Consider the following 27,609-nt stretch of genomic DNA (forward strand, 5'->3'; position numbering starts at 1 on the left):
CGACACTGTCCCCATCAAACTGGTATCGCCATGGGGTTAGATACAGAGTAAAGCTCTCTGTCACTGTCCCCATCAAACACTCCCAGGAGAGGTATAGCATGGGGTTAGATACAGAGTAAAGCTCTCTGTCACTGTCCTCATCAAAACACTCCCAGGACAGATACAGCACGGGGTTAGATACAGAGTAAAGCTCCCTCTACACTGTCCCCATCAAACACTCCCAGGACAGGTACAGCACGGGGTTAGATACAGAGTAAAGCTCCCTCTACACTGACCCCATCAAACACTCCCAGGACAGGTACAGCACGGGGTTAGATACAGAGTAAAGCTCCCTCAACACTGTCCCCATCAAACACTCCCAGGACAGGTACAGCACGGGGTTAGATACAGAGTAAAGCTCCCTCAACACTGTCCCCATCAAATACTCCCAGGAGAGGTATAGCATGGGGTTAGATACAGAGTAAAGCTCCCTCTACACTGTCCCCATCAAACACTCTCAGGTTAGATATACAACGATCTCAGATACAGAGGGCATGATTTAATGGCCATACCACGCCCGGCAGAAATCCAAGCGCGCCGGGGAGATTGCTGGAGGGTCCGCAATCGGGAACTGTGCCAGGCGCCGATCAGGCTCCGAGAGACCAATAGCTATCAGTTAGGCCCAATCTCCACTCTATTAACAGGAAGAGCACCCTATCTAACAGCCTCCCATCATCTAATTGGCTCCAGCAGTGAGCCGCCACACAGGTGCCGATTCGTGGACCAGGCGTCACAGAACCTGGGGGGTCCCCGGCCCATTGGAGGCCCCTGGGTGGTCAGGGATTAGGCGGCGTGGACCTGGCCCTGCCACTGGAATGTTATCACCTTGGCTTGGCTGCCAGGCTTGCACCTTGGAACTGCCACACAGCATTGCCAAGGTGTCTGGGTGTCACCACAAGACGGTAGGGGCACGCCCACGGTACCAGTGTGGCAGTGCCAGAGTGCCAGGATGGCACTGCCAAGCGTCAGGGACTGAGGGAGGCTGTGCGCATGGAGGGAGAGTTGAGGGGGTATATGAAGTGTGGGTGCGGGCTTGTGCAGGGTGGGTATGAAGTGGGCTCTGAAAGATGGGTTGGGTGAAGGGTGGGGGTCTAGAAGGGGAGCCGGAATGGGGTGTGGGAAGGCCTGAAAAAGTGGGCCCCTCAGTGACCCCATAGCGGGGTGCCATTACTTGGGGTGGGGAGGTGCAATGCAAATGTTTGAGGAGGTGACATTCCCCATGGGTGGGGAACCCACAATCCCACCTAGTGATCGAGGCACATTTCAAAATGGTGGCCCGATCTCGGAGGAGCCAGTCTGGCAAGCAGTTTCAGCTCCCCAGTGATGAAAATAATTCTACCGTGGGCTAAACCCATAGGAAACACCCTAGGCCCCAAAAAGTGATTAACTGTGCTTAGATAGCGGGGAGGAATTCAAAGGCAGAACTGCCAGCAAACCCCACAACACATAAACACTTGGAAAGTTTTCCATTAGATCGGGATCGGAAACCTTTCCATTAGATCATGCCCAGAGTTCCCTTTACATTGTCACCATCAAACACTCCCAGGACAGATACAGCACGGGTTAGATACAGAGTAAAGCTCCCTCTACACTGTCTCCATCAACACACCCAGGACAGGTACAGCACGGGTTAGATACAGCGTAAAGCTCCCTCTACACTGGCCCCATCAAACACTCCCAGGACGGGTACATCATGGGGTTAGATACAGAGTAAAGTTCCCTCGACATTGTCACCATCAAACACTCCCAGGACAGGTACATCACGGGGTTAGATACAGAGTAAAGCTCCCTCTACACTGCCCCCATCAAACACTCCCAGGACAGGTACAGTACGGGGTTAGATACAGAGTAAAGCTCCCTCTACAGTGGCCACATTCACCACACACATCAAACACTCGCAGGATAAGAAAAGTGCCGGTTAGATATGGAGTGAAGCTCAGCCACGTGACTCACCTCCTCTGGAAAAGCTGTAGACACACCTGGTCCCACAAGGAGTAAAGCAGCACGTCTGAAATTTGCCACAGTCACTCTCACTGCTACAGGCCTTCCCCATCGTCGAATTACACACATAGCTCAGTTGACTGGGGCTGAAGCACGCTCCCGGTTTGTCACCTACAAGGACAACAATTGGATATAAGGGTCAGTCTGTACAGGAGGGAATAGTGGGGCAGGATTCCCCATAGGAATTCTCTCAGTGTTTTCAGTGCTTCGGAGTTTCTCTGATAGGCATTGGATTAATGGTCCAAGTTTTCCCAGACACCCCTGGGTCATGAACCCAAGACATCTTGTGTTTTCCAATTCTTCTCTTCCTGAACCTCTGAAGCTCATCTGGCAACTGAAAAACAGACACCGGTCTTCAGAGCCCCAGCGTCTTTCATACTGAACTGTGAAACCATCATAGTCACGCCTGAGGCAGCACAGTGGCACAGAGGTTAGCAACAGCTGACTTCACATTACCTGGAAGCAATGCACAGGGTCCGGGGATAGGGCGAGGTGTGGGCGTCTGTGCAGTGCTCTCTTCGGGAGAGCCATTGAAAACACGATGGGCCGCATGGCCTCCATCTGCTCTGTAGGAGTTCAATGGAAACAGCAGCTCTGCCCCTTACTGGCTAGGGTTTATCAGTCTCTGTCTCTGCGTCCAGTGTCCATCAGCTCTGTCCTCTGCAGTCTCTGTGCTCCATCAGTCTCTGTCCTCTGCCGTCCAGTGTCCATCAACTCTGTCCTCTGCAGTCTAGTGTCCACCAGTCTCTGTCCTCTGCAGTCTCGTGTCCATCAGTCTCTGCCCTCTGCAGCCTCGGGACCAATGGACTCCTCCCTACCAGTCTTGGGTCTATTGGAATCTATCGCCATGTGGTTGTTGCCTCATTCCCCCAGTTTAATGTCACAGTCACTCTCTCAGACCCGGGCTCACCTTGTGTGAATGAGTAGAGACATTTCTTGCCACATCCAATGTCACAGCACTGTTGATAAGCACGACAATCGTCATCATCCTCACAAGACTGAGTCACATTTTTCTTGCAGAGAGACGACACTTTGGAAACTTCTGGACATTTCTTTGGCGAAACTAAATAACGTAAAAATCAACATCAGTCAAATTTCAGAGGACATAAAAATCTCAAAAGCTCAATCACAGAGTAAATTAAGGTCAACAGTACCCAATCATGCACTCCCAGCAAAGGTACAACATGGGGTTAGACAAAGTAAAGCTCCCTCCACTCTGTCCCCATCAAAGATCCAGAGTAAAGATCTCTCTACACTGTCCCCACCAAACACTCCCAGGACAGCACGGTGTTCGATCCAGAGTAAAGCTCCCTCAACACTGTGCCCCCCAAACATGCGCAGGACATTTACAGCATGGTGTTAGATACAGAGTAAAGCTCCATCTACACAGTTCCCATTAAACACTCCCCGGGGTGGAATACAGCAGGCTTTGATACACAGTGAAGCTCCATGTTCACTGTCACATTGAATCTCGGCCCTTCCTGCTCAGTCTGTGTGGGATTCCCCCATGAGAGCGTGTCTGCTGCTCTGTAACTGATGCTCACATTTGTTGATGAATGTTGGGACACATTTCGCCCCACAGCTGGTTTTGCAGCACATCTGCCAGATGTCACATTGGGTGTCGTTGCTGCAATCATTTCCTAGTGTCATGTCACACATCATTGTGAGTCTCCTGGAGACTGGGCATGTTCCATTCACTGAAATATAAGAGGAGACAAAATCACACCACAACCATCTCATCAGTGTGGGACCCTCCCAACCCCAAGAGCACTGGGAACTAGATCCTGCTCTGTGTCCGCTTTCTCCAGTGAACCTAACACACTTCCTGTCCCAGATCTTTGGTCACTCTGATCTCCTGAGGCAGACTAACAGTCACACAAAATATCTGATTGTGGTATTACAAACTCCGGACCAGACCCCAACATTTTCTCGGATACCAGACAGAAATCCCAATTTGTTATTTTTAATTTGTAACACGTAAAGGAAAGATATTTAGCTCCAAGAGTGATTCCATGCAAAAACAGGGATGCGGGGCTGGATTCTCTGTTTTGGGGACCATGCCCCCACGCCGTTGTAAAAATGGTGAGTTTTCACATCAGAACAACTGGTGTGAAGGTCCACATATTCCTCGCCCCGCAGGGGGGGGGGGGCGATGGGGAGCAGCAAACCAGCGTGAAACTGGCAGCTTTTTCTGCAGATTTGGGCCCCCACACTTCCGGCTCAGATGCTGTGCATGAGCACTGCGGTGGTCTCTAGCGGCCGTGCCGTGCTCCAGAGTGGACTCAGACCCTAAACATACTGGCTCTGATCGGCCGCTCGCCCGACACAGATCACCCGCCCAAAATTTGCCCAGCCACCGAGAAGCACCCCCCCCCCCCGCCCCCGCCCCCCGCCCCCCCCGCCCCCGCCCCCGCCCCCCCCCCCCCCCGATCAGTCCGCACACGACCAGGGCGCAACGTTAGTATCTCGACAGCAGGACCATGTTAGATCCACGCCATCGGCACTTCGTCCGGTTGGCTGCGGAGAATGGCTGGGTGGGCCTCCAGCAATGGCTGCAGGTACGTGATATGTGGCACACGTATTCACCGAGTACGCTGCTTTTCGGGGCCCAGAGAATCGGGGAACCGGCGCCGGTCTCAATCCCTTGCGGGAAGGAAAGTGAGAGAGCGGGAGAGAGAGCGCGAGGGAGAGCCCGAGGGAGAGCGCAAGGGAGAGCGAGGGAGAGAGAGAGAGATCCAGTCAGATTAATGCTGAATCTCCAACAACCATCTGCAGAAACTGTTGTTCAGCTCACAGCTTTCTTTAACACAATTCAAAAAACTGACTGTTAGACACCTGGTACAGACCTGGATCCTCCAGGACCACATCATTTCAATCTCACCCAACTTGCATGACTTAATTGCTTAAGTTTATACACACTATATCAAATGATCTATGGCCCTGAAATCATAACAAAAACCCATCAGTCGTTTCTTTGTTAAAAAAAGCAGCAACTGAAATAACAATGATCTCGCTTTTATGACATCTTATTTGCACCTTCTGCAGCCACAGTGTCTGTCTTTATTTTTCTCAGGACTTTGAAAACATGTTCCTGCAGCACATATACATAGACCCTACCCCAGACTCTTGAAATCATTACTGCGTCAGCACATATCATATCATATATATATTAATTTCATACATTCATCACAGTCAGAAGCTGAAATCTGTCTTGTTCAATCTGATACCACACATTAGACTCAATGGACAGGGAGCAGGAGCAGGAATCTGGTATGATTCACCCCCTCCCAAACCCAGGGATCATTAGACTGGGATTAAAGCAGGAACATGGGCTGACTCACACCTCGCCCAAACACAGGGGACACTGGGCAGCATTCAGGAGCAGGGGCCCAGGCTGATTCACTCCACCTCCCTAACTGAGGGGGTCACTGGACAGGGATCAGGAGCAGGAGCACGGAATGATTCACCCCCTCCCGAACCCAGGTGTTATTGGATAGGGATCAGGAGCAGGAACCCGGGCTGATTTACTCCGCTCACTAATCCAGGGTAACGAGACAGGGATCAGGAGCAGGAACACTGAATGATTCACCCCCCTCCCTAACCCAGGTGTTATTGGAAAGAGAGCAGGAGCAGAAACCCGGGTTAATTCACTCAATACTCTAACCTATGTTGACGGGACGGGGGTCAGTGTACAGTGGGTGGGGACGATTCTCTCACCTCCTGTGAAACACTTGGGGATACATTTCTTGCCGCAGTCGGCATCACAACAAGTGTGGAAAGCATCACAATCCTTGTTCTCTTCACATGAATCTCCGGTGCTCATCTGGCAGAAGATGGAAAGTCTGTCCTCAGTGGGGCACTGGTCCGTTGGTTCTGAAAGAGCAAAAGAGGAATTCACATTGATCCTGTCTCTTTCCCCACATCAGGGACATTTCAAAACGCTCTTTGGTCAATGGTTCACTTTTCTTCAAAGTGTGGCAATGTTACAATCTGGGAAATGTGATGAGTAATTCATGCACAGCAAGATCCCACATTCAGCCCTCGAGGTTACGGCCCAGTTCTGTCTGAATCATGGAATGGTCCCAGCACAGAAGGAGACCACTTGGCCCATCGGGCTCATTCTGACCCTCCACAAGAGCAGTCCAGTTGGTTCTACCCCACCCTGCCAACACCCTTCCCTGTACCCCAGCATTTCCTCCGTACTGCCCTCATTACTGGCAACCAGGGATTGTGTGCCTGGATAATGTGCTCACGGTCTGACAGTCCCAGCCCGTTTCAACACAGCCGAGAATATGTGACTCACACTCTGATTTGCCTAGATGTTAATCAGTGAACCATTGGACTACGTAAAGGACTCTCTAACACATCAGACTTCAATTGGACCCATGCTTTTGCTCCTCAGCCTCTTTTAACAAAGGCAAACCAATCGTGCCCTCCATTGACTGGGCGACACACCTCCCACACAGCCTCCTATCACGGAGGTACGAGGCTGACACTGCAGCCTCCAATGAGTGCATTGAGGCTGATGAATAACCCCTGATTTTGTTCTACGTGACGACCCAGTTTACCATTCTCCATCTCTTGCATGCGCACTTACTTTTTGCCAGGCACTCTGGCACACATCTCGGCCCACACTCCGTCTTACAGCATGATGCCCAGTGACCACAGGAATCATCATTCTCACAGGGAGCAGTGAAGTTCATCTTGCACACGTAATGCAGTCTGGATGAATGTGGACATGTCCCTCCGTGACCTGTAGGGAAGACACAGATTGACATCACTCACTGATACTCCTGACCAACAGACACCATTCAATGCTCTATGACCCACAACCAGAGCACGGGGTTAGATACAGAGTAAAGCTCCATCTTGACTGTTCCCAACAAACACTCCCAGGACAAGGAAATTACAGGGTAAAATACAGAGTAAAGATGCCTCTCCTGTCCACATCAAACACATACAGGACAGTCATAGCACGGGGTTAGATATAGAATAAAGAAACCTCTACACTGTCCCATCAATGACACCGAAGACAAGTGCAGTACGGGCTAGACACAGAGTAAAGCGACCACTGCAATGTCCTGATCAAACAGTCCCAGGACAGCGACAGTACTGTGTTAGATTGAGTGATTGGCTGGTGGCTAATGAATTGAATGAAATGGCTGGGTTCTGCCTGGTAACAGGTGGTGATTTGACCCTATCCCACTGGAATGTTTTTCAGAGTCCCAAGGTTTCACTTTTGATTTTGACAGCATGGAAGCAAGACTCGTCTATCTCTCTCCAGAAAAGCTAATGTGAACCGTTGAGGATTCGGAATCCAGGTTTTCTCCATTTTGGCTTGGTCAGAACAGAACTGACTCCATTTTGAACATCACACAAATACGTAGACACCATTTGTATTTGGAGATCTTTAGATGTAACCTTCTCTTCGATCCCAACACTTATTTAGGAAGTCTTCAATGACATGGATCCACGACCGACAGAGGTAGGGGGTTTTGTCATGTGTGACGTGTCCGAACATTGAGCATTAGAAAGTAACTGAAATCCTGTTAACTGTTTGAGACAAAGAAATGTAACCTCCCCTCGTGAGAGCTACTCGGACTCTTAACAGAGAAACTGATTTCCGTCTTTTGGTGGCTGAGCCTGATATAGGCTTGTAAGATAGTCCCTTCAGATCTGGAATACCTAAACCCCACTCACACTTGCAATAACTGAAATAATTGTGCATGCAGGTGCAATCGGGGGCGCGGAACAGAATCACAGATGCCCATTGCATGCTAGCCTATCTTACAATGGATACAAACAAACTGTTACTTTAATCAGACTTTGTAACAGCATGTGAGCACTTTGGAATGGTACACTTTTTTAGATCATTATTATCCAATACTATATATTAACTGAAAGATAATGAGACTGCTTTAGAATGTCACATTTTAAACTGGGACTGTTGTTACACACTTACCTTGTGTATTCACTCTATATTGTGGCCATGTATCTGTATTATACTCACTCTATATAAACGCAAGTATAATTTTTTATACCAGTAATATAAAATCATAGAATCCCTACAGTGCAGAAGGAGGCCATTCGGCCCATCGAGTCTGAACCGACCCACTGAAAGAGCACCCTACAGAGGCCTTCTCCGCTGGCTTATCTCCTTTCTCGTGACAGCCATGTAACACTCAGCTCAATAAAGACATTGCACTAGAAACACTATCGTCTTTGAAGTCATCTGTTGTCTTCAAAGTAAAAAGGCCTAGTGCAGCTTTCAAGGCTGCTGTGAAACTGGCTGGAGCCTCATAGTGAGCTAACTGATAAGCACAGGAATACAGGCTACTGGTGCCAGCCTGTTATAGGGAGGGTGGCAGCCATTAATCCATCCTCTGTTGGATGAAGGTGTCTTAGGTTGGCTAATTCCTGGAGACGTTGTAGCCACCTAAGATGGACACTGGGCTACCAAAATGGAGAACTGCTAAGGCTGCAGGGAGAAAACAGCCTTAGCAGGACAAGCAGTCTGCAGAAGGCTAATTAGCATTCTGCACGTACAAAACCAGTTTATGGCTAGGTGCAAGTTCTCAACCAAAGGTGTAAATGGCAACAACGCTTTGCATAGTAATGAGGTGATCCAGATCTGGGCCCACACAATTGCAACATTTGGGTTTGAATGGATACTTTGAGTGGACGCCCAGACGAAACGGCACCAGAAGTATCCATCACAAAGCACCATAGAGACCGCCCCACCCATCGAGAAGAGACCCTCAGATTGGGGGATTTGTAAGATATCGATTGGGAAATGGCCCAATCGATACATGGCAGGTAAAGGCCCGCCCCGAAGAGGCACGGACATTGGGGGACCTATAAAGGTAGACCCCGCACATGGTTCTGTCTGTTGTTGCTCCGGCTTGCTGTTGACTCCGGCCCAGATCTGTTTTGCTCCGGCCCCGCTGTTGACTCCGGCCCAGATCTGCTGTTTTTGCTCCGGCTCCGCTTCTGACTCCGACTCCAGCCTCCAGATCCTGTCTTTCATCACCGGCCGTTGAGCACCAGCCATCGTTCAGTAAGTGCCAAAACGACGCTCGCTACGTGTCCCCAGCATTGCCTATACTCTAGCCGATTATTAGAGAACAGAAGGTGCAGTCCAGAAAGGAACAAAGGCCTTGTCCCCTGACCTTGCTGGTTCCTACTTAGATAAGTATTTAGTCGTTTAATAGTAGAAATAAGTATTAGTCTTTAGCGTATGCATGCGTATTTATTATATTTGTATAATAAATATCAATCGTTTGAACTTACTAATCAGTGTATAGTTTTATTACTTTGAACCTGACCTTGATATACTTGTGAGGTGTCTAAATACGGCACCTGGCGACTCCGAGCAGAAATTACATACACAGAGCTGTAGTAGTGTTAAGCATACGGCCTTTAAACGGAGGCGTGTTAATACACTCCAATAAACGCGTAATACACTCAAGTAAAACGTGCAACATTTAGTGGCGACTCCTGACGGGACGCGGTTACAAGTGGCACCCCCACTCCGTCGAGGACCCTGAAATCTGAATCCGAAATCCAAGTAAAGAAAAGAAAAGAAATCACAAGTAATCAAGGTGTTCAAACGAATAAACGTAATTCGGAAGTGTGTTTAGTGCATGCGTACTAACAGGGTCGTAAGGAAAACCTGAAAGCATTTTTGTAGCGACAAACTTTCGGGAGTTTTGTGAACGGAACATAGCGTAAGCCTTACCCGTTTCGTGAAACATAACCTCAACACCCCCTGTTCCAAATTAAAGTGAGTCAGAGAAAATGGCCATGCAGGCACTGGAACGCCTCATGAATCCAGAACGGTTTGTGGTCGCAGCGACCAGCAGTAGCCGAGTAAGTCAGTGTCCCGTGTGGGAACTCCGCAAGTATCTGCAAGGAAAGGGATGGCCCCTTTGGAAAGAGTTCTGTATGAATGAGGAGACAGGTCCTGGAAGTATAGGACATACTTGGTGGGAGAACCTCTCTCAAATTCATAAGAAAAACCTTAGTAAAGCACGCAAGCCGATGGCAATCGTGTCCTGTTTGGCACAATTGCGAGGCACAGAGGAGGTCGTTCAGACGCTCCGGGCAGAATTAGAAGAGAGAAATCAGATGAGTAAAGTGGATGTCAGGGACATCGAGAAAGAGAATATGGAACTTAGAGGGAAGTTGGCAGAGAAAGGTAGAGAGGTGGATGATGCCAAGAGGGCACATCAGTCTTGTCTAGCCCATCTCAGCAGTTCCCAGACCCAGTACGAAAAGGCCTATCAGGACGTGCAACGTGCCGTCCTGATAAGAGAAGAATCAGAGAAGCAGGTAGAGGCTTTGCAGAGGCAATGCTCTGACCTAAAGGCAGCTTTAAGAGCACTCCATGCTGCCACCACAGAACAAAGACAGAGTACAGTAGACCATGCAAAATGCAGGAAGCAGATTGCGGAGCTGCAATCGCTGCTTTCAGTGCAAAATGGGTTCCAAAGCACCTTTGGAACGCAGTTAGATGAGGAGAATGCCCCAGACTGGAAGGAATTAAGCGAGACAGCGCAGCGTTATGTTCAGGGAACATGTGCGCAGCAGCGCAGCAGAAAAGACAAGCACCCCAACCCCCCACAGATCAGATAGTTACCGCACCAATGAATCCAGTCACCACCCAAAGGAAAGCGACCACAGAAGGCGCACCCGATATTACCTACACCACCCCCTTAACTGTAACCCAACTCAGGGATGCGTGTGAGAAGATCACTCCGTTTCTCCCCACCGCAGACCCCCACCAATTTTTCGCAAAAGTAAAGCAACAGGCAACCATGTACGGCCTGGACGAGAGAGAGCAGGTTAAGCTCACGGTTCTGAGCTTAGACCAATCGGTTGTAGCAGCCCTCCCCGACCCACAGAACGTTGGCGGAGGCACCCTAGAGGAAATGCACACCTCCATTTTAGATGCCATAGGGTATAACCGAGGTGACCCAGTCGAAGGACTTAACAAGTGCCGACAAAAGAAAACCGAGCACCCCACAGCATTTGCAAGAAGGCTGTAGATCCATTTTAACGCAGTTTTCGGCGATTTAAATAGAGCCCATTTGAACCGTGAAAACATGGTTAAATGGACGCGCACCATAATTTCCCATGCCACAGATGCAGGACAGAGTGCTTGCAACAGTTATGACCCCTCAGAAGAGGCCCATAATGAGAAGTGGGTCCTGAAAAGATTGTCCCGCGCTTGGGAGCAATCAGTTCAGGGCAGAGGCAAAGTGAAATCCCCAGAAGAAGCTCAGGCTGCAGCGGACATTCAGGCAGTGAGAGCGCACCAAAACCCCGCATGGGTAAATGAAGGAAAGAACAGCCCCCCACAGAAGTCGCTTGAATGCTACAACTGTGGCCAGTTAGGACATTGGGCTAAGGAATGTAATGCACCCCAAAGATCACAGAGAGGCCAGCAGACAGGCACTCTGAATAGGAATAAAGCCAAACCAATCCATAGTATAGGGATACAGTCAGGACAGACCAATGTGGACGGGACGAACTGGCGGTGTTCGGGCTCCCCCACTTGGGTCTGTGACACTCTTTGGGATCAATCCGGAAGACCGGTAGTCACAGCTAAGGTTAGAGGGAAGCCCATAGAGTTACTTTGGGACACAGGAGGGTCCCGCACCACGATTAATTCCACCACCACGGCACAGGCAGACACGTGGCCGACCACCTCCACCATCACACTTAGCAGTTTCACAGGACACTCGCAGCAGGGACACATTACAGCACCCGTAGCAATCCAGCTAGGGACCTTTTCCACCAAACACCCCGTCGTTCCAGTAAATCTTCCCCGGACAGCAGAACACATACTGGGGATAGATTTTATGAATGCCCATAGCCTGTCGTTCGACCCAGTTAACCAGTGTGTCTGGCGAATGGCGAGATCAGACAGAGCACCCGCTACTCTCACAGTAGGAAGTACGCTAATCGAATTAGCGCAGTAGGCGACTATTCATTTGACCTGACTGCACTAAACACGGACAGACAAGTAAAGGCAGTATTACACAGACACAGGACAGCATTTGCCAGTCACCGGCACGACTGTGGCAGAATGACTGGACAAATTCACGTTACAGGACCTGACCCCCGACCACAGAAACAATACAGATTTCCCCTAGAAGCAGAGGGAGAAATAGAGAAGGTAATAGGTAGCTTATTGGAGCAAGGGGTACTTAGAACAGTAGCCTCCACCAATAATGCCCCTATTTGGCCAGTGAGAAAGCCCGACGGATCATGGCGTCTGACCATCGATTATCGGGAGCTCAATAAAGTAACCCCAGCAGTAGCCCCCACGGTAGCAACAAGTCCCGAGACCATGCTCAAACAGGGACTCAACTCCAAATTCTTCACGGTATTGGACATTAGCAACGGCTTCTGGTCAATCCCATTGGCAAAGGCGTGCCAGTACAAATTTGCCTTCACTTTCAAAGCACAACAGTATACGTGGACATGCCTTCCACAAGGATTCCACAATTTCCCCTCCATTTTCCACCGACAGCTGGCGAATGGTTTAGAAAAATTTTCCCGCCCCGAATGTCTGGTACAGTATGTGGACGACCTACTACTGCAGACAGACACAAAGGCAGAGCACATTACGCTTCTGGCCGAGCTCCTGGAACTTTTAACCAAGATTGGATGTAAAGTTAACCCAAGAAAGGCCCAGATTTTGGAAAATAAAGTGATGTATTTGGGTACAGTCATCACACACGGCAGACGCGAGATCGAATTCAAAGAATTGATTCGATTGTCAAATTGCCCCTTCCCCCGAATGTTTCAGCCCTCCGGTCGTTCTTAGGACTGGTTGGTTATTGTCGGAACCACATCGAAGGATTCGCGACAAAGGCAGCCCCACTCTCAGACCTCCTTAAGAAAGGAGCCCCCTGGGAATGGCTTCCGCAGCATACAGAGGCTGTGGAGGAGTTAAAGAAAGCCCTTAGCGCAGCACCCACGCTGCAAGTCCCAGACCACCTTTCCCCCTATGCAATAGAGGAAGCGAGCACAGATCTGACCCTCTCGGCCGTGTTACTTCAGGAACGGCACGAGCAGCTAAGACCAGTGGCTTATGCCTCCCGACTTTTAGACCCAGTGGAACAAGGATTTTCAGCCTGCGAGAGGCACCTCCTTGCAGTTTTCTGGGCAGTGCAATACTTCTCCTACATCACCGTACTCAACCCCATCACCATTTTGACCGAGCACACCCCCACACAGTTACTCCTAGACGGTCGACTGAAGGACGGTTCAGTTAGCCAGATTAGGGCAGCTAGGTGGACACTACTCTTACAAGGACGCGACATTACGGTAAAACGGACCCGGACACACACATTTTAAGCCGACAACCTCCAATATCCAGGACAGCCCCATGAATGTGAAATTGTAGCACCCCGACACAACACAGGACCCTTCATAGCGAAGACACCCCCAGGAAGATAGGGAACCCAAGACAAAGCCCCCACACACAGACACGTGTGGCCCACTAAGGATATACGTGGACGGTTCATCCACGGTTTTAGATGGTGAGCGTATCACGGGATGCGGCATCTATGTCGAGGACGCGCAGGGTCGCGCACTCGAAGAAATAGCTTTAAAATTGCCAGGTCACTTAGGCGCGCAGGCAGCAGAGCTCGCGGCCATAGCTTATATAGTGGACCACCCCGATTCTTTCCCCAGCCCGGCGGACATATATTCGGACAGTCTATATGTCTGCAACAGTCTAACAGATTTTCTACCCCTGTGGAGGACACGAGGTTCTGTCTCCGCAGACGGGAAACCCCTTCCATCAGCCCCTTTACTCCGCCACATTTTAGATAAAGCGAAGGACAGAACCTTCGGCATTATAAAAGTTAGAAGCCACCAGAGGTCATCCCCCCATGGAATGTAAAAGCTGACACACTGGCTAAAGCAGGTTCCAGGCGAGGACACTTGTGGACACCCCCAGCTAGCGCACCAGCTAGCGCCCCTGTGAGCGCAGTTCAAGTCTCACAGACGGACATCAAGGATTTAGCTGAAGCACAGAAGCAGGATGAGGATCTCAGGGAGATTTTTAAAGGCAACTTTGTGCCTCAGTTTGATAAGTTTAGACACGCTCTGACCACACATGAGGGTGTGATCATCAAGGACCAGCTTTATGTGGTCCCGCAGCAGGACAGAAATCAAATGATTGCCTTGTTCCATGACGGGCATGGACATCAAGGGATCGACACGACCACGAGGCACCTCAGGCAGCTCTGTTGGTGGCCTAACCTAAGGACCGATGTAACCCATTACATCGAGAATTGCCTTATTTGCACCCAGAATAACCCGGAAAGGTATTCTAAAAAGGCACAGCTTCGGCATACTCGACCAGTTAATGGCCCCTGGACAAACCTCCAGATCGACTTTATAGGACCATTGCCCCCTTGTAGGAATGGCTATAAATACGTTCTGGTGGTAATCGATACCTTTACCAAATGGGTAGAGGCATTCCCCTCAAGAACGAATACAGCTAAGACAGCTGCAAAGATCCTGACCCACCACATCTTCACGAGATGGGGTTTACCTAGAAGTATAGATTCGGACCAGGGATCTCACTTCACAGGACGTGTCATGAAGAACGTCCTGACCATATTCGGCATCAAACAAAATTTTCATATTGCGTATCACCCACAGTCCAGCGGGATTGTAGCGCGCATGAATCGGACCCTAAAATCCACACTTAGAAAAATGGTTCAAGAGAACAACTCAACATGGGATTCAGTGCTCCCATTTGCACTCATGTTTATCAGAAATACAGTTTCAACTTCCACAGGATTCACACCACACACACTCATGACCGGACGCCCTATGAAAGGTACAGAATTCCTTTTAGGACTGGACATGACTAGCCCCGAAGTGACGGCCCTCACCCATGAGAAAGCTGTTAAAGACCTAGTTGAGACTGTGAGGTCTGCACAGATCGCAGCCGCAGTTCAACTAGGAAACGGCGTTGACAAAGCACAGCATGCTTTAATAAGACCGTACACCCCACAGAATTCCAGGTTGGGCAACAGGTAATGCTATCTGTATATAACCTCAGCAGTTTTTTGGCACCAAAATATTCCGGCCCGTATTCAATTTCGGACAAAATTAGCCCCTCAGTTTACAGGATAAATACCCCAATGGAAAGGACCGCGTGGTTCCATATTAACCAGCTAAAGGCATATGGAACACAGTCTAACCATGCACACCATGTCCTGCTAGACGCAGCAGAACACCTCGCTCCGCCCACTAGAGACACGTTTCCACCATCCCCCTCACAGACCAGTTCTTCATCGGACTCGCCCATGACTCCGCCCACTGACCACACCAGACCACGCCCCGAAACGCCCACAAGCTGCCGCAGCAGAGACAGCGATACTGACACTGACTCTGAGGACAGCCACAGCACACAACACTACAGCCCACACTGCAGCGACTATAACCCCGACTCCAGTGACCCCATGGAAGTCACCTATATCAAATATCCAGACCCACCACCCGACCCCGACTACCCCGACAATGTCCATTCAAGTTTAGACCCAACACTTTGGCACAGGGACAATTCATACAGACTTGTCCGCAATGACGAAAGTGACCCCCGGTCACACAATTACAAAATTGAATGCCTGATCCACACGAGGGTGTGGGATCCGGGAGAGCAGGACGACACGGTGTCTGAATCCCGATACGGCAACCCCTTTGTGACCCTGTTCGCAGAGGCAGAGAAAAAGTGAGGTGTCCAGATGATGTAAAATAGGAACCGCTTGGGGGAAGCGATCTCCTTTCTGATGGAACCTGCACGTATGTTTTGTTTGTCAGTCTATGTTTGTTTGTATTGAATGTTCATGGTTCAGTTGGAGGTTGGACACCTTCTTTTCAGCTGAAAAGCTTGTGACCACCTCGCACGCACTTTAGCTTGTCCGCAGAAACTTCTGAGAACTTTAGTTCCCAATCCAAGGGTTTGCTTACAGATCTTTTCAGCTGAAAAGATTGTGACCAGCTCACCTTATCGCCTGAAATATCTGAAGCCCAGCTCAACTTTCAAAAGGAGCATCTTGGCTCCTCCCTTGTTTTTAGGTGCCCCTCTATTCGGTGAATAGAGGCTGCAAACCCACGGTAAACACATTCTTGCCCGTTTAATCCAGGTTACTCAGGCAGTGGACAAACGGCACTGAGGACCCGCCCTGTCTGAGAACCCACTTTGGTCAGCCAAGCTCGGGTACGGCACAGCACGCCTTACCCGGGGATCCCATTCAATTCTTACCCGTAGCGGCCCATACGCAACCCATTCGACCTTTTGTTTCAAATTTGTTTTCATTTTTCGTTAGGTAGCCCTTAGGCCGCCATCCCACATGCTATTTACATCCAGGAACATTCGGATGGTAAATTAGCAAAGCCTGCAAGACGGCTCGCAGGAGAAAAGTTGTTAGGTGTATTCTGTTCCTAAAATTCGCTTTTGAAAAAAAAAAATGAGGGGAGTCACAGGGTGTGACTTGGCCAGTCATTTTAATGGGTCAATTGGAATTAGAGGACAGGTACACTAACAAGTACGGATATTAAACTGTGTATTGACAGATACTGTGCTTGATCCCATAGCTTTCGAAGGACGAAAGAGGGTTCACAGCAAGGATCGGCCATACAGGAGGAAGAGAAAGAGAACGAAGAGAAGACCATGATGGAAACCTACCTATTACTGTTAAATGTTATATTTGTATGTGTGGAAGCGAGTCACGTTTCCCCCACAACCCCCACCGTCAATGTTTCCCTCACACCAACTTCCCCGTGCTCAGCTCTGATCAGTGAAGTTCAGACCTGGTGCACAAAATTTATGACATGGTACTCCATGTCATACGTGATTGAATCACTCCTAGTGATTGCAATCCTCTGCATAATCGTACAGACCCTCAGGTTGAGGAAGTGGAAAAGGAGAGCCTCCTGTTCCTGCCCCTCAACCGTTTATGGAGTTCAATCCCCTATTTTCGGTTTCCACCAATCCCCCCAGCCCCTCAATGAATAAAGCACTATGTTAATAAAGGATACCCATGTATTATATTGTCCTGAACTCGACTGCCGAGTCAGGAAGCGATATGTAATGTGGTGTGAATGGATAAGGTTTTTTAGACTGTAATAAAATGTTTAAAGTAAGGATAAGGATAATAGTTGTGATAGGTAGAGGTTCCCGGTTTTGGTAATGCATGTCCCCTTTGACATAGCGCCAAGTAGAAATGTCAGATAAAAAATTTTTCTTCCCATAGTCAAGGACAGAGTAGACGCCCAGGAACTTGCTGAGGTCAGGGAACACAAAGAGGGCACCCAGAAGCACTCGAAGCAACGTGCATAGGTGATCCTTCACAATTTTATTGTGAGGATCACAAGGAGGGAATGTAGCCACCTACGATGGACACTGGGCTACCAAAATGGAGAACTGCTAAGGCTGCAGGGAGAAAACAGCCTTAGCAGAACAAGCAGTCTGCAGAAGGCTAATTAGCATTCTGCACGTACAAAACCAGTTTATGGCTAGGTGCAAGATCTCAACCAAAGGTGTATATGGCAACAACGCTTTGCATAGTAATGAGGTGATCCAGATCTGGGCCCACACAATAGCAACATTTGGGTTTGAATGGATACTTTGAGTGGACGCCCAGACGAACCGGCACCAGAAGTATCCATCACAAAGCAACAAAGAGACCGCCCCACCCATCGAGAAGAGACCCTCAGATTGGGGGATTTGTAAGATATCGATTGGGAAATGGCCAAATCGATACATGGCAGGTAAAGGCCCGCCCCGAAGAGGCACGGACATTGGGGGACCTATAAAGGTAGACCCCGCACATGGTTCTGTCTGTTGTTGCTCCGGCTTGCTGTTGACTCCGGCCCAGATCTGTTTTGCTCCGGCCCCGCTGTTGACTCCGGCCCAGATCTGCTGTTGTTGCTCCGGCTTGCTGTTGACTCCGGCCCAGATCTGCTGTTTTTGCTCTGGCTCCGCCTCCAGCCTCCGGATCCTGTCTTTCATCACCGGCCGTTGAGCACCAGCCATCGTTCAGTAAGTGCCAAAACGACGCTCGCTACGTGACCCCGGCACTGCCTATACTCTAGCCGACTATTAGAGAACAGAAGGTGCAGTCCAGAAAGGAACAAAGGCCTTGTCCCCTGACCTTGCTGGTTCCTACTTAGATAAGTATTTAGTCGTTTAATAGTAGAAATAAGTATTAGTCTTTAGCGTATGCATGCATATTTATTATATTTGTATAATAAATATCAATCGTTTGAACTTACTAAACGGTGTGTAGTTTTATTACTTTGAACCTGACCTTGATATACTTGTGAGGTGTCTAAATACGGCACCTGGCGACTCCGAGCAGAAATTACATACACAGAGCTGTAGTAGTGTTAAGCACACGGCCTTTAAACGGAGGCGTGTTAATACACTCCAATAAACGCGTAATACACTCAAGTAAAACGTGCAACAACGTTACCTGTTATCAATTCTAAAGTCACAAGAGGCGACTTCCTAAACATTCAGGATGATAATGTCATCAAATATTTATTGGTGGAAAACAAGGATACCGAATGGTGGAGGTATGGGAGGTATGGTACACACGGGAGCGATATGCCATCAATGAACACACGACGAGTGGTTAATGTAACTGAGGCTTTAATACTCAAACTGAAAGCCTCCTGGTCTCTGATCCGAACTGGATCAGAGGCGGAGACCAGCCACCTTTATACATGAGCCCGATGGGAGGAGCCACAGGCGGAGCCAGCAGGGACAAGCTGAGACATGTAACAATACAGTACAATACAGTGGCGACCATCTGTCTCGAAGGCCGTGTATTGGCGGTCCTCCGGCCGGAGAGGGAGCTGGTGGTATGCGGACTTCAAGTCAACTGTGGAGAAGACTCGATACTGCGCAATCTGGTTGACCATGTCAGATATGCGGGGGAGGGGATACTCATCGAGCTGTGTGTACCGGTTGATGGTGTGATTGTAGTCGATGACCAACCGGTGCTTCTCCCCAGTCTTGACGACCAGCACTTGGGCTCTCCAGGGGCTGTTACTCGCCTCAATGACCCCGTCTCGTAGGAGCCGCCGGACATTCGACCTTATAAAGGTCCTATCCCTGGCACTGTATCGCCTGCTCCTAGTAGCGACAGGCTTACAGTACGGGTGAGGTTAGCAAAGAGCGAGGGTGGGGCGACCTTAAGGCTCGCGAGGCTACAGATGGCGAGGGGAGGGCGGGCCCCATGGGTCGCGAGTGGCGGGTGAAGTACAAAATGGCGTTAAAGATGGCAGCCCCCGTGGGTTGCATGTGGCGGCTGAAATCGAAGATGGCGTCACCCATGGGTCACACATGGCGGGTGACGTGGCAGATGGGGGCAGCCCCGACAGGCAGCAGGCAGCGTTGCTGGGCCTAGAAGCTCTAAGGAGAGATATCGGGCCTCGCAGGCTTTCGCAAAGTGTCCCTTCTTCCCACACCTGTTGCAAGTTGCGTTCCGTGCAGGGCAGCGTTGTCCGGGATGATTACCCTGGCCGCAAAAGTAGCACTTCGGACGTCTGGCATTGGCGGGCTGCAGCGCGGCACAGGTTTGCACCACACGCGGGTCGGATGATGGCGGCGCGCATGAGGTCCATGAGGGGGCCGCGAGGTCGGAGGTGTAGGCCTCCATGTTCTGGTAGCCCCCCTCCAGTGGGTTTGAGAGTTGCACTGTCTCTGGGATGCTGAGCGTACTCCCTTCTAGCAATCACTGGCGGATGTAGTTTGATTTCATGCCTGCGACATAGGCGTCCCTAACCAACAGCTCCGCGTGTTGGGTAGCCGATACCGCCTGGCATCACAGTTCCGGCAGAGTACCCGCAAGGCACGCAGGAATTCTGCTGGTGACTCCCCAGGGCGTTGTCGTCTCTTGGCAAGAAGGTGTCTAGCACACACCTCGTTCACAGACTTAACATCGTGTGCCTTCAGCAGCATTATCGCCTCCGTATACGAGGGGGCGTCCCTGATGAGAAGAAAGACTTGCGGGCTCACCCTTGCGTGGAGGATCTGCTTCTTTTGGAGGTCAGTGAAGTCTTCGGTGAAGGATCCGAGGTACGCTTCGAAGCAGCTTAGCCAGTTCTCGAATGTTGCAGCAGTGTTGACTGCCTGTGGGTCTAGCTCCATGCGATCAGGCTTGAGTGATGAATTCATCTTAGATGTTTAGTGTATTAAATTGATATGCCATCAATGAACACATGACGAGTGGTGAACGTAACTGAGGCTTTAATGCACGAAACAGAAAGCCTCCTGGCCTCTGATCCGAACTGGATCAGAGGCGGAGACCAGCCACCTTTATACATGAGCCCGATGGGAGGAGCCACAGGCGGAGCCAGCAGGGACAAGCCGAGACATGTAACAATACAGTGCAATACAATACAGTGGTTTACCACAGGGAGGTACAGGCGAAGAGTGTAAAAAGCCGATGAACAGTATTCAATGCTTGATCCTGGTTTACTTTTTCGAGTCTAACAGCCGTCTGCCTCTCTCTCTCTAGAAATGCTGTTGTGAGTTCTATCCCTCTCTCTCTCTCTCTCTATATGTCGATCTCTCCAGAATGCCTGTGTGATTGCTCTCTCTCTCTCCAGAAGGTGCAGTATTAGGCATAGTGCTCTAATTCACCATGCACTATCCCAGGGTGTCTTAACATCATCAAAGACTCCCAACACAGGACAGCATAGGGTTACATACAGTGTAAATCTCGAGTCTGGAGGTAAGAGAACCAGGCAGGTGAGACTTGGACAGTCCATATTCCTTACCTTCAAACTTGAGCTTCATCACACATCTGTTCCCACATCCAGCCTCACAACAGCTCTGCCAAATATCACAATCATCATCGCTGGAACATCGATTTCCCAGTTTCATCTGACAAATGGGAGTGAGTCGCGATTCTGCTGGGCATTCAAAGACCTCCTCTGTAGACACAAGAACATTTTGGGTGTCAAATTTAACTGATTCTGGAGAGAGACAATGGTCGCAACATAAGGAATAGGAGGAGGAAGAGGCCATTCGGCCCCTCCTATCTGCTCCGCCATTCAATAAGATTCATAACTGAATGAAAAGCTTAACTCCAATAATCCTGCCTCCTCTATATTTCACTTGATTCCATTCAGAGTCCAAACATCAATCCATCTCAGTCATGAATGTACTCAACGACTGAGTCTATATCAACCATTTTTCCAACTCTCTCATGCAACTATCCTCTCTCATGCGTCCTCTCTCACGAGTTCTCTGCTTGTTCCGGCACACTCCCCACTGTCTCACCTGCCCTCTTCCCTCTATCATGTGCCCTCTCTCACACGTCATCTACCCTCTCCCAAATTCCATCTCCCCTTTTCCATGTGCCCTGTCCACTCTCCGCATTCACACTATCACTGTCCTGCTCAACTCCATCTTCTCTCACTTACCCTGTCCCCTCTAAGTCACCCTCTCCCCTCTCACAAACTCTACTCTTTTACAGATCCTCCCAGTATTGTTCTCACCCTTCTTGTGGAAGGTGTAGACACATCGTTTCCCACAATCTCCGACTTGACAGCACTTCTTCCAGCCTGTGCAATCCTCGTCTCTCTCACACTTCTCCGCCTCCCCATTGTCACAGATGTGTTGCGTCGTGGAAAGTTCTGGACATTCCCTGTTACTCTTCTCTGCTTTAAAAATGAGAATGCAATGAGAGGCAAGTTTTGCAAATCAACAACTAAAATACCAAGAATGTTAGAGATTCCAGGGACAGGGAGAGAGGGCGACAGTCCAAGGAGGGATTTGAAAACAAGGATGATGATTCTAAATTTGAGGAAATGCCAGACAAATGGAACATTGTCTTTTATTTCCAGAGGAATCAATTTAAAATGAGTGAAGTTTTGCTCCAGTTGTACAGGTTGCAATGAGACCACATCTGGAGTACTGTGCATGATTTTGGTCTCCGTACTTAAGGAATTACTTAAATTATATTCAGAGCCATTCAGAGAGGGCTGGCTTGACTGATTCCTGGGATGGAGGGAGGATTAGCTTATGAAGAAAGGTTGAGCAGTTTGGGTCTGTCTCCATTGGATTCAGAAGAATGAGAGATGATCTTATTGAAAAATCCTGATGGGGCCTGTCAGGGTGGATGCTGGGATGATGTTTCCTCCTCATGGGGAAAGACTATGACTTGACGACTGGCGATCAGGATAATTTCATTCTCTGTGTGGGGTGTGAGGCTGTAGAATTACTTCTCCAGAAAGCAACACAGGCTGGGTCATTGAATGTATTCAAGGTCGAGTCAAAGGGTATGGGCGGGGTAGACAGCAAAGTGAAGCTGAGGCCACAATGAGATCAGCCATGATCTGATCGAATGAGAAAGCTCCAGGATCCAAACTGAACTGAGCAGCTCCAGCTGGGAATTGAAGAAATCTTTATTCTTGAATTGGTTGTTGGCATTACTTGCCGATCCCTAATTGCCCTGAGAAGGTGGTGGTTGTGTTGTTCCTTGTGTCTTAAGAAAACTTGTTGTCTTAAAGTTGAAGTATATGTTTTATTGTGAGTTCGTTCTCTCTTTAGTGCTTAACTTAATGTTACAACCGTGCTGCTAATCTGTCTTGCTACCAGCTCCCGTTCCTGTGAAGTGTGTCCTGACTTCCTGTTCGTGTGTATTTATATCTCTCCTGTGCTCCCTCTAGTGCTTGCTCAGTTGTATTGCATCTACACAGATATACAATCACGCCAGTGGTGTGCAATTCTCCTCAATACTCAACCACATTACTATGGATTGCATGGAGGCCAGACCAGGTAAGGATGGCAGATTTCCCTCTCTGAGGGGCGTTAGTGAATTGGATGTGTTTTTATGTAATCAATGATAGTTATATCATAGTTTTAGATTCCAGATTTATGAATTCAATTCAAATTCCACCAGTTGCCATGGAGGGATTAAAACCCATTTTCCCTGAGCATTCTTCTGGGTCTCTGGATTACGAGTACAGCGACGTTACCGTTATGTCACCATCTCCCCCTATGTATGAACTGGAATTATTCAATATGAGGTTGCTGGGACAGTTTGTCCCTCTTACCGTCTCCGAAAGCGCGATGCACACATCTTTTCCCACAGCCAGCATCGCAGCACGTTAACCACAAATCACAGTCATCATTATCCTCACAATCTTTTCCATAATTTACATCACACATGGGTTGCAGACGGCTGGGAGCCGGGCAGCTGCCATTCTCTGTTAGGAAACAACAAGCAGATTGGTTTAAATATGTATCAAATCTCAGGTACCTTTTCTGCAGGTATATAGAGTGAATCTCAATTGTAACATTCAAATATTCCCAGGAAAGCTCCAGCAAAGGGAAAGATACAGAGTAAAGCTCCTTCTACAGTGTAATGACAACAGATTTCCCCCCACACTGTAATGAATTCTCAGTTCCACCGCACTGCAATGACTCCTCACTCCCCCCATACCCCTCACTACCCCCACACTGTAATGACTCCTGACTTACCCACACACTAATCAATTTCACTCCCCCCACGCTATAATGAATTATCACACCCACCACACTGCAATGACTCATCACTCCCTCACACTGTAATGACTCCTGACTTCCACACACACTAATGAATTCTCACTCCCTCCACACTGTAATGAATTCTCAGTCACCCCACACTGTAATGAATTCTCAGTCCCTCCATACTATAATGACTCCTAACATCCCCCACACACTGATGAATTCTCATTCTCCCCACACTGTAATAAATTCTCAATCTCCCCCACACTGTAATGACGCCTCACTCACCCACACTGGAGCGACTCCTCACTCCCACCACACAGAAATGATTCTTCAATCTCCCCCGCACTGAATTATTCCTTACTCCCCCCAATCATGAATACTCACTACCCCCCCACACTGAACTCACTGTGTCTGACTGGTCACATGGTCACACCCAGATAGCTTGGTCACTTGGGCAGAGATGTGGCAAATGGAGTTTAATCCGGACAAATATGGGGAAATGCATTTTTGTGGGAGAAAGAAAGATCTGGGTGTACAGTACCACAGATCTTGAAAGTGGCAACACAAGTGGACAAGGTAGTCAAGAAAGCTTACGGAATGCTTGCCTTCATTGATGGGGCATCGAGTATAACAACTGGCAAGTGATGAATCCTCACTCCCCCACACACTCTAATCAATCCTCAGTTCTCCCACACTGTAATGACGCCTCACACCCCCCAGACTGTAATGAACCCTCACTCACCCACACTGTAAATGAATTCTCACCTCCCCCACACTGTAATGACACCTTATTCCCCCGTACTGTAATGAGTCCTCACTTTCCCCAAACTGCAATGACTCCTCACTCCCCCCACACTGTAATGGCTCCTCACTTTCCCCACACTGTCATGAATTCTCATTCCCCCCACACTGTACTGACTCCTCATTATCCACTCTGTGGAATTCCTCACCTCCTTTGAAGAACTTGAAGACACATCTCTTTCCACAGCCAGCATCGCAGCACATCTGCCAATGGTCACAGTCCGCATCTTCCTCACATTCATCTCCGAGCTTCAAGCTGCAAACTTTGCTCAGTGAGCTGCTGGATGGACACTGATCGCTCTCTTCTTTATCGGAAGACAGAAGAGATCATTAACTGGCCCTTTATAAACACAGGTACAAAGTACAAAAGCTAAAGATTCCTCCTCAAACATTTTATAAATCACTGCTTCAGCGTGAGCTGGAAGGTTGTGTTCAAATGCCCGTTGCCCACTTTTGGAAGGATGTCAAGGTCTTTGAGATACTGAAGAGTAGGAGAGAGACAAATTGGACAATTCTTTCAAAGACCTGGAACAGACATGAAGGTCAGAATGGCCTCTTGGTGTGCTGTCCGCTCAGGTTCAATCCAGCTTTTCTTTGTGTCGATAATCGAGGAGATATTAGCGCGAGGTGACCAAAAGATTAGTTAAAGAACCTCAGTTATAAGGAGTTTCTTAAAGGAGGGAAAGAGCTGCAGAGGCAGTTAATGAGGGAATTCCAGGGACGCACATGTCACAGCGGTTAGCACTGCCACCTATGGCACTGAGGACTCAGGTTCAAATCCCGGCCCAGGGTCACTGTCCATGTGGAGTTTGCACATTCTCCACGTGTCCTGCATGGGTATCACCCCCACAAACCCAAAGATGGTCCCGGTTAGGAGGATTGGCCACGCTAAATTGCCCCCTAATTGGAAATAAATAATTGGGCACCCGAAATTTATGAAAAAAAATATTTTTTATAAAAGGAGGGAATTCCAGAATTCAGGACCCAGGCAACTTAAGTTGTGTTGGTAAATGTTGGACAAAATGGCAGGACAGCGAGTAGAGGATTATGGGGTGAACCATTCTCAATATCCACTGAGGCGTGTCCTTGGGTGAAGTGGAGAGAGGTGGTGGACAATTCTGGCCTAATACAACACTTGACCAATCAGTTCACGGGGCTGCAGCATGTGACCAGATACAGGACACGTTAGGACAATTCATCAGGTGAGCAATGAGGCACAGGGCAACAGACATGTGACCACTCACACACATATCCCTGGATCATGTCACCAATCAAACACAAGGCGACAGACAAGAACAAAGAACAATACAGCACAGGAATAGGCCCTTCGGCCCTCCAAACCTGTACTGGTCATGATACCAAAAACCCTTAGTACTTCCTTGTGCTCTATCCCTCCTATACCCACCCTATCCATGTGTTTGCCAAGATGCCTTTTGAACGACGTTAATGCATCTTCTTCCACAACCTCCCCTGGCAACGCGTTCCAGTTACTCGCCACTTTCTGCGGAAACAAACTGCCTCGCACATCTCCTCTAAACTTTGTCACAAGGACTTTAACGGAGGCACCCTGGTACCTGACCCTCCATCCTGGGAACAGTGCCTGCCCATCCACTCTATCCATGCCCCTCATAATCTTGTGGACCTCTATCAGGTCACCAGGGCCCTGGGGTATGTGACCCAATCAGGACACATAGTCGCTGGTCATGTGACCAATTAGTCACAGGAACCCTGGAATTTGTGAGCAATTAGACACAAGGGGGGAATCTCCGCACCACCACCGGGTCGGGGAATCGCTGGGGGGGCGGCATGAATCCTGCCCCCGCCGGCTGCCGAATTCTCTGGTGCCCGTGCATTTGGTGGGGGCGGGAATCGTGCCGCGCTGGTCGGCAGCCGCTATCAGCGGCCCGCCTGGCGATTTCTCCGGCCCGCGATGGGCCGCGTGGCTGCCCATTTTAGGCCGGTCCCGCCGGCGTAAATTACAAGAGGTACTTTCCGGCGAAACCCTGGCCGCGCGGACGGCCTCCGGGGTCCTCGGGGGATCTGGCCCCGAAGGTGCCTCCATGGTGGCCTGGCCCACAATCGGGGCTCACCGATCCACGGACGGGCCTGTGCCGCGGGGACACTCTATTCCTCCGCGTCAGGCTGCTGTGGTCTCAGCGATGGCCGACGTGGAGATGAACCCAGCCTGCGCATGCGCTGGGATGACGCCAGCATACGCTGGCGTTCCCACGCATGCGCCAACTCGCGCCGGCCGGCGGAGGCCATTCATCGCCGGTGGCGTGATGCCAAACCTGTTGCGTGCCGGCCGGCACGGCGCAAACCACTCCTGTGCTGGCCTAGCCCCTAAAGGTGCGGAGGATTCCGCACCTTCGAGGCGGCCTGACGCCGGAGTGGTTCATGTCACTCCTTCGCGCCGGAGTTGCCCGCCCTGCCGATCCTGGAGAATCCCGCCCAAGGTCCTTAACAATCGCACACAGAGTCCTGGAGCTTAGTATTGTGTCGTAACACAGGGGTCTATATCCTGGGGCCTTTTCCTTGGACAGATCCTGCAGCTCTCTTCTGTTATTTTTTGTCAGTCAAAATTAAATTGTGTTGTGCAGTGAGTTATTGTGGATTGTCCTTACTGTGCCAGCGAGAGTAGACACACTTCTTCCCACAGCCGATATCACAGCACTGCTTCCAGGAACTGCAGTCTTCAATCATCATTACAAGATTCACTCGAGTTGCTGGCACAGATCCTCCTCGCTCGGTGCGAGTCGGGACATTCATCTCCTTCATCTGCATGAGAAAAAGTTGTGAGTTAAAGGTGGAGGGAGTTACACACAGCAAAACAGGGGTTACAGTCGGAAAGAGAGTACTGAGGGAATGCTGCACTGTCTGAGGAACAATACTGAGAGTGTATCACACAGTCAGAGGACCACATCGAAGGAGTGCTGCACTGTTTCACACTCTCTTCATCAGTACGTCACATTTTGTTTTGATCAAAGCATTCTTCTGTCTCTCCCTCACATTGTCTGTTTCTCTTTCCTTTTTGTCAGTGTGTCTCGCTCTCCCTCTCTCTGTCGCTATAACTCTCTCTTGTTTGCTGAGTGTCAATTTCTGCCATATTCTGCTTCATTTTTTCTCTTATTCTGCTTCAAACTATCTCATTGTCTCTCTCTTGCCCTCTCTTCTTTGTTACTTTATTCCTTATCCCCATGCTCTGCTATTTCCATGCTTACCGTCAT

The 27,609-nt window shown here is 49.4% G+C and overlaps 1 protein-coding gene across 1 annotated transcript; it reads right to left on the reverse strand.

The window, feature by feature from the left end:
* Positions 1-1,975: 1,975 nt before the first annotated feature.
* Positions 1,976-27,609, reverse strand: LOC119951021 (cysteine-rich, acidic integral membrane protein-like). Its single transcript, XM_038774055.1, has 10 exons — positions 27,604-27,609; positions 27,007-27,160; positions 24,532-24,687; positions 23,146-23,298; positions 20,863-21,018; positions 6,638-6,793; positions 5,758-5,913; positions 3,585-3,737; positions 2,951-3,103; positions 1,976-2,151 (listed from the first exon to the last, which is right to left on the reverse strand). The coding sequence occupies exons 1-10, from the start codon at positions 27,607-27,609 to the stop codon at positions 1,976-1,978; spliced, it is 1,419 nt and encodes a 472-aa protein (XP_038629983.1).

The sequence above is a fragment of the Scyliorhinus canicula genome, chromosome 16 (assembly GCF_902713615.1).
Source record: "Scyliorhinus canicula chromosome 16, sScyCan1.1, whole genome shotgun sequence".
NCBI classification, from domain to species: Eukaryota; Metazoa; Chordata; class Chondrichthyes; order Carcharhiniformes; family Scyliorhinidae; genus Scyliorhinus; species Scyliorhinus canicula.